Genomic DNA, 7600 nt, shown 5'->3' on the forward strand with positions numbered 1-7600 from the left:
ACTCCGGCACCACCTCCGTCTCCACAATGATGCCAGCCAAAACCCTAGCTATCCACACCCTATCTACATGCCAGAGCAAAGATCCATGGTTCTCCCACCCTTCCGCCGACGGAGCAAACAACGAAGGGAAGGGAACCCACGGGTTTGCTGACGACCGCGTGGGGAAAACCAAACCACCTTGTAAATATTTTGTGCCCACTAGGATCTAGCTTGGTTGAGAATCAAATTCCGGTGGCCAGGAAGAAACTTTAAACCCCTCCAAAATGCTGGTAGCGGTTACTGTTGACAGTTGTGCCACCGAGAATTCTCGATATTTTGTTTTCATAGAACTTTAATTCTAGCTAATAGAGCAACAAAAATAACCACAGACCAATATGCCAAATGAGTTACTAATCTTTTTTTAAATACTTTATTTATGTATACCTAGAATAAATAGGTGAAGCGCACATTTGTGCTTTACTCCCTATAAATCCAATAAATTTCTCTCTTGGTGGCAACCAAGGGCCCATCCGCAAACAGAGAAGCGTGGAGGGGCCTTCCCGACAGTTTCCGGGCCTCCCCCATTTCCTCCGAACCAGACAACCTCAAAAGCGCAAGGCCTCCGCCGCCTCCGCTCCCCCCTCCACCCCACCCCCACCCACCCCCCATTGCCCCTCCCGTGACCGGCGCCGCCGCACGCATCCTCCACCCACCCACCCCCCTCACGCCGAACGCGCCGTACGCGCGAACGCCCGCCGGACCGGACGAGCCGGCGCGCCGTCGTGAACAGGGTAAGACGATGTTCTCCGGCGACTGGACGCCGCCGTGCGGCAGCTGCTGCACCAAGAAGTACGCGACTCTCGTCCAAATCCCATGTCGGTTGCCCCCCGCGCGCCCTCTCCCTCCCTCCCAATCTCTCCCCGCGCAAAGCGGGTTCTTGTCCTGTGGCTGATCGAGACTGACGGTTGGTTTGTTTGGTTGGTTGGTCGGGCGGTTGCCGTTTCGCCGACGCGCAGGGAGGGTGTTCTGCAAGAAGGGGTGCAACGCGGACGGCGACACCTGGGAGGAGTGTGAGTGCCCCCTGCCAACCACCAGCCGCGGAATGCAACTGTTTGATTGACTGATTGATCCGCTGGTTTGGTTTTGGTTTTAGATTTATTTTGGTTATTCATGTTCATCGTCAGTTTGGAATCTGATATATGCAATGTGGTTAATCTATATTAGCTTTTGCCTTCCTGAAGTGATTGCCCTGGAAAATAGAGTGAATTATCTATGTGTTGTTGAATTGGCATTGTTCCTGGTTCAGAGTTTAGTAGCATTCGGGAATAGTCCTTACCACATTCTGTTATCATACATAACGACCGTGATTGACAGCAAAATGTGGGAGGACGCCTTTCTTGTCGTATAGCATAGACGTTCGTTATTGTATCCGGGGACGCGCTTCTTGTCGTATAGTGTAGATGTTCGTTATTGTATCCGAGGACGCGCTCCTTGTCGTATAGCGTAGACGCTCATTATTTTTAAATATGGCTGTATGTTTAAACTGTACTAGTTGTAATCAGTGGATTATTATTTGTTTTCCATTCTTGGTGCCTTGCTTGCTTAGGAAATTGCATTTTCTCCATTATTTCCATGGCCTAGAAGAGCTTGCTTTTTAAACAATTTGTTTCTGTTGTTGAAACAAGTCTCTGATTTTTCTTACAGTAATGTCATCTTTATTACTTGTATATGCCTTTTTTTAAATGCTGGGTGACTGAAATAGCAGGTTGTTGTGTTTCTGGGTGACTGTAAAATAGCAGATTGTTGTCTTTCAATTTGTACACCCTGTCAATGTGCAAGCTAACTCACATGCTGTGAAATCCCCAGGCATAGGTAAATGCACTGAAATATGCTACAAGGATCCGGTGTTGGAAGATCGCCAGTGGAGTGCTTATATCGACCGGTCGCCAGGAGAGGACAGTTACTCCTTGGTGAGTTCTTCACCTGTTAATATAACATCTTCTAAATTGTTTCAGATGTCTTCTCATCACTCAACCCCTTCGACTATAAGTACAGAATCTGTTATGCAATAACCCATTTACCTATAAACCTGTTTAGATTGTACATACTCATGCTGGCGCTAACTCCTAAGTCTTTCTAGCCACAGAAAGACTAAGCTGCACTTTTTGACGCCTTGACTGCAACTGTGATATAGTGTCACAAAATTAACCTGACCATATGTAATTAGGATTGAGTAAGAGTGTGATACTGTGCTGTGAAAAGTGATTTGAAATAGTAAACGTTGATAGGTATTTATATAGGATTCACATGTTCTGACCATGAACAGGACACTCCTGATTCTATAGTATCTGCTGTACAGTATACATTTTTTCTGTGCGGCATCACAATATTTCCCTTCTGCTTACCATTTTCCTTGGAACACATATGTTAGTTTTGGGGATTTTTGTTGGGATAACTGAATCCTTGGTTTTCCCTGTATTTAAAACTTGTCCCGAGTGATAGCATGAGCCATTGAGCCCTCAGCTTTTCTGCTAACAGGCAGAACGCAGTTCAGCAGGTAGATAACTCTGAATTGTTACTTACTGTCAAGTTAGATTGCCCTAGTCCAGTTTGTTTGATTAATTTTGAAAATTTGGCATGCAAATCATAATGCTACTTGGATAGTCTGCTCAATATCTATCAGCTGGCTGGTTACTTATGGGGATCATTTTTATACATAGTTCCATGCCAGTTTAATGTGCAAGCTGTTTTGCTGTTAATTCCTGGATGGTGTGCAGTTTCCATATCTGCAAGTCTGTACGAGTCTGTCTTACTGCTGAAAGCTCTGCATTAAATAGTTTGTAAACAGCAGATTAGTATCTTCCTCTCCGTGACTGCTATTGTGATTTCTTTTTTTCTGACAGATTCAGTAACCAGTGTTTATTTCCTAATGAATTCAATTTTTTTTCTGCTCACCAGGAGTGCTTCAACGCGTGCATCTCTGGGTGTGGATACAGGGTAAGTTAACGGGGTTCCGCGCGAGCAATATGGCTTCCTCTTTGTTTATTGTGATGATATTATTAACCACATGACACCAGATGTCTCACATTGTGGTGTTGTGTTTTGCTTGTGTGATAATGACAGTTTGACATACCGGCGGAGAAAGTCGGGCTCATCAAGCCGAACAGGCCTTCCAAGCCCCCACCACCACCTCCTCCTGCGGTCGAACGGGCCAAGCCAGCCTCAGGGCCTCCTGCCGGGAGCGGTGAAGACGTGCCTGGCACATCGGCGTAGCCTATGATGATGCCAAATTTTCGTGTAAACTGTGGTAACTGCCGTCGTCGAGTTACCCACCGTTGACCTTGGTTGTGATGGATGTTGTATGTTTGGGATGTTTGGCCCAACTCCAACCTCACCCTGGTGGGTGAGGAGTAGATGCTAACTATGGCAAAGCAAGCGTATATGGAAGGGAACGGGTGTTCCAGTTCCACCCAGTTAAACCTGTTGTTGTCCAAGGAGCAGTCTTCATCTTGGGCGTTGCTTACTCTTTTAATTTAACCTAGCTACCTGGCTGCTGAACAAAAAGCACAAACAAAGATGGCATACGTTGAATATGAAATTCCCAACAATATCATCAACATTATTATCCAGGCACACGTTGCTAACAAAATTCTCCATTTGAAACATGCCGCATGTATAGAGTTTTTGTTAAAAAAGAAACTATTACCAGTATAGAAAAAAATGATTTCAGTTATGAAACATTATAGTACATCAGCAGAATTTGGCACATTATCTATAAATGTTAGCTGGAAAAGGGCGTTTTACTAAAATCACTGTCAACAAGCAAGGTGCTTATCGTCCCGCGCTGCAAATAGAAGATACGTATACATACATTTAAGCTGCATCATAACCAAACATACCACAGCAGTAAGCCCATTGTTCCATAGCAGTAGCACGATCCACTTGTTATTAGTCAAGTGCGGCCGGAGGTCAGGAGATCGGAGAAGGCAAGGCTGTGACTGAGGCTGCTCTGCGTACCTGGCAAGGGTTCAAGTGCGGCCGGCCATCCTCCCGCGGGGAAGCCGGGTCCGCCGGCCTGGATTGGGCATGTCACATAGCAAAGAGGCGGCGGTGGCGCCACAGGGGAGCGGCCGAGCAGCGACTCGATGGGCCGGCCCAGATTTTGCGCGTACAACTGCCTCTAGCCAGCCGGTTTTTTTCTTTTACTGGTTTTTGTTTTTTTTCGCTTTCTGTTTTTTCCTTTTCAAGGTTACTTTATCTTTTTTCAACTAAGTTCATGTTCGAAAATTGTTCTTAAATTTATAAAAATGTTCTTGTCTTTAAAAAATTGTTCTTAAATTCAATTTCTGTTTTTTCCTTTTCAACGTTACTTTATCTTTTTAAACTAAGTTCATGTTCGAAAATTGTTCTCAAGTTTAGAAAAATGTTCATAAATTCGAAAAATGTTTGCGATTTTCATAAAATGTTGCGAATGCTTTTGTTCAAAACGAAAAATGTTCATGCTTTCAAAAAATGCTTTTATTGAAATTTTAGAAATATGTTATTCCTTTACAATTTATTTCACATTTTCAAAAAAGTTCATGCTTAAAAATATCTACAAGAATTTAAAAAACAGTGATCATTTTCAAAAAATATTCTCGTTTTGAATTTTTTCACAGTTCTAGAATTTTGTTATGTTTCAAAAAATGTTCAGGAATTTCAATAAATATTCTCGTTTTCAAAATTTGTTCATAATTTCAGAAAATTGTTCATTTTTCGAAAAACTTTTGCGATCTCAACATTTTGTTCGCAATTTCAACAAATATTCCCATGTTTAAAATTTTGTTCGCGTTTCAAAAAAAAAACGTACAATATACCCTCCATTCCACAATGTAGTGCTTCCTCTATCCACGTGCTTCAACTTTGACCGTAAATTTAACTACCAAGACCGATTGCGGCGGGAGCAAAAATTATATCAGTGAATTCGTATTCGAAAGAAGTTTTTAATTATATAATTTTTTTCTTCCGCCGCAGTTGGTCTCGTTGGTTAAATTTATGGTCAAAGTTGAACCTCGGGAAGCGCGGGCGCACTATATTTTAGAATGGAGGGAGTATTTTGTTCGCATTTTAAAAAAAGTTCATGTTTTAACTTTTTTGGTGCTGAATTAAAAAAATGTTCCTGTTTGCCATTTTTATAAAACTAAAAACTGTTTGCTATCTCAAAACATGTTCATGTTTTTCGCAATTTGTTTGCTTTTCAGAAACATTTTTGAAAATTGTTCGTGTTTTTGGATTCTGTTTGGGGTTTGCAAATTTTGTTCTTGTTTCAGTTTCAAATCAGAATTACAAAACATCTTCACTTTCCCCCCAAAAAATGCGGCATTTGAGAACCACTCGCAATATTTGAAATGGTTTCAAAATGTTTCCTGAATATCAACGCATCTGTCTATTCTTATACTCCCTCCGTTCGGAATTACTTGTCTCGGAAATGGATGTATCTAGAATTAAAATACATCTAGATACATCCATTTCTGCGGCAAGTAATTCCGAACGGAGGGAGTAGATATCTGCACCTTTATGTTCAGTTCATGGTGTGCGGTGTAGTGGCTAATGCCTCGCGGTTTCAGCGTGTGGTGTTGGGAACGAGTATTGGTAATTGCTGTTTTAATTTCAGTTTTGTTACCGTACTCTCTCGCTCGCTCCTCTGCGTTCGCTAGCCCAGCAGAAGCCCATCGCTAGCGGACAAAACAAAAGCAGTATTTATTACTTACAAACATTTTTTTGCAACTAAAAGAAAAACTTACAAACTTTTTCCTTTTTGTCAGTTTTCCCTCCTTCCTCACAGCTTATATTATTTCTGCTTCGCGATTTCCATCAGGACAGACCATAGCTATGCACATGGTCCTCTGAAAAAGCGTTGTCAAAAAAAGGCAGCGTGTACATGGGCACGTAAAAGGATTTCCCTTTTTCTTTCTCAAATAAATTGATATATTTGGGGTAAAAAATGCTATTTTAGAAAATATTCATGAATTGCAAAACAGTTCGCAGACATAAAAAATGTTCGTGAATCTTATAAAATTGAAAGTGTTTGAGAATTTTTAAAACATTCACAAATTTGAAAATTTTCATCAACTCACAAAATGTTCATGAATTCCAAAAAAAATTCACGAGTATGAAAAAATATCGTTGATATAAAAATGTTTATGAATTTGAAGGTGTTTGAGAATTTTTAAAAAGTTCTTGAGTTCATAAAAATCATGAATTTAAAATATTTGGGATAGAAATTGCTATTTCAGAAAACTCCTAAATAGTTCGCACCTTCGCGGAGATAAAAAATGTTCGTGAACTGAAAAAACAAAGAACTGGAAAATGTTTGAGAATTTTAAAAAAAGGTTCATGAATTAAAAAAATGTTCAGGAATTTGAAAGATGTTCATGATTTGCAAACTGTTTGTGAAAAAATAATATGATTGTGAATTTTAAAAATGCTAACAAGTTTGAAAATGTTTGTGGGTCTAAAAAATACATTTTCAAGATACATCGAAAACTTTTAATAGAAAACAAGACGAACATTTTACAAATATGCGGTGAACTTTTTTTTAGATGTGGTGACTATTTTTGAAAATACAAAAATTCAAAATCAGTATCAGAAAGGGCAAAAATTAAAATAATCAAATTTGAATATCAAAGGTGGACAAGCAACTGGGTCGGATTAGTTGCTTGTCGAGGGTGGACATGCAACTGTGTCGGTTGAGTTTCGCACTAGTGCAGAAAAGGCTAGTGATGGCGTGTCGACCCCGTGCCATCATTAACATATATACTGGTGGTGTGGGTTAGACACACCACAACTGCTTTTTCACAACACGCCACCAATATACCATGCAATAACAAAAAATTGACGTTTCCCTCCGTCAGCGACACAGAATGACGACTAACATGACAACATCACTGACGTTTGCACAATAGTTTAACAACTTAGCATAGAAGATTCAACAAGTTAGATAGGTAATCAACTGAGCACATAGCAGTTTTACAACTAATTAAGAAGTATAAGTACTCGATCAACATCAACTTAACATTAAACAGTTAGTGATCACTCATTTAGGATTGCCTTGATCTTGCGTAGCTTCCGCCGATTTGCATTGCTGATGTACGTGTCGAGCGTCGCTGGCATGGTTGAGTGCCCGGACCTGTTCCTGGTGATGGAGTCCGGAATGGAGGAGGGGCGTCGGGACTGCGTGTCCGGTACGGCGAGCGATGATGTGAGGCACGTGCTGAAGGCGAGCGTGATGAACACGACAGAGGACTACTAGGTTGTCGGGCAGTACGATGATGTGACAGGCATCTTTTCGCCAGAGGTGGACGGCTAGCGAAGCATCGAGGATTGCTGGACCTGGTGCCGCTCTGATTACGACCACGCGTAAGCGTCCAAATCCTTCTTAGACGCGCGCAAGAACTGATGCATGCTGTTGGTATGGCTGAATGAGTTTGATAGCTGGGATGACGACATCACCAGGGGCTGGTCTGGCATTCATGTGCGCTTTAAAATGGGTTTGGTTTCAAGCTGGCGCCTCGGGTGGCAAAATTAGTCACGTGCACCTTGTAACAATGATTTTGCTAATTGCTATCAAGTAAAATGCAAA

The 7600-nt window shown here is 41.4% G+C and overlaps 1 protein-coding gene across 1 annotated transcript; it reads left to right on the forward strand.

Moving 5' to 3' along the window:
- Positions 1–639: 639 nt before the first annotated feature.
- Positions 640–3473, forward strand: LOC119357140. Its single transcript, XM_037624130.1, has 5 exons — positions 640–854; positions 996–1049; positions 1846–1949; positions 2938–2976; positions 3103–3473. Exons 1-5 carry the CDS (start codon positions 779–781, stop codon positions 3250–3252), a joined length of 423 nt encoding a protein of 140 aa, XP_037480027.1. The 5' UTR covers positions 640–778; the 3' UTR covers positions 3253–3473.
- Positions 3474–7600: the final 4127 nt, after the last annotated feature.

Source organism: Triticum dicoccoides, chromosome 2A, assembly GCF_002162155.2.
Source record: "Triticum dicoccoides isolate Atlit2015 ecotype Zavitan chromosome 2A, WEW_v2.0, whole genome shotgun sequence".
NCBI classification, from domain to species: Eukaryota; Viridiplantae; Streptophyta; class Magnoliopsida; order Poales; family Poaceae; genus Triticum; species Triticum dicoccoides.

What these genes read in the sequence shown, in the direction of transcription:
- LOC119357140 (XM_037624130.1), top strand. Translation starts at nt 779, where the DNA reads ATGTTCTCCGGCGACTGGACGCCGCCGTGCGGCAGCTGCTGCACCAAG. An exon ending in CGGCGACACCTGGGAGGAGT is followed by an intron (nt 1,050 to 1,845) that starts GTGAGTGCCCCC and finishes TGAAATCCCCAG; the next exon opens with GCATAGGTAAATGCACTGAA. An exon ending in TCTCTGGGTGTGGATACAGG is followed by an intron (nt 2,977 to 3,102) that starts GTAAGTTAACGG and finishes TGATAATGACAG; the next exon opens with TTTGACATACCGGCGGAGAA.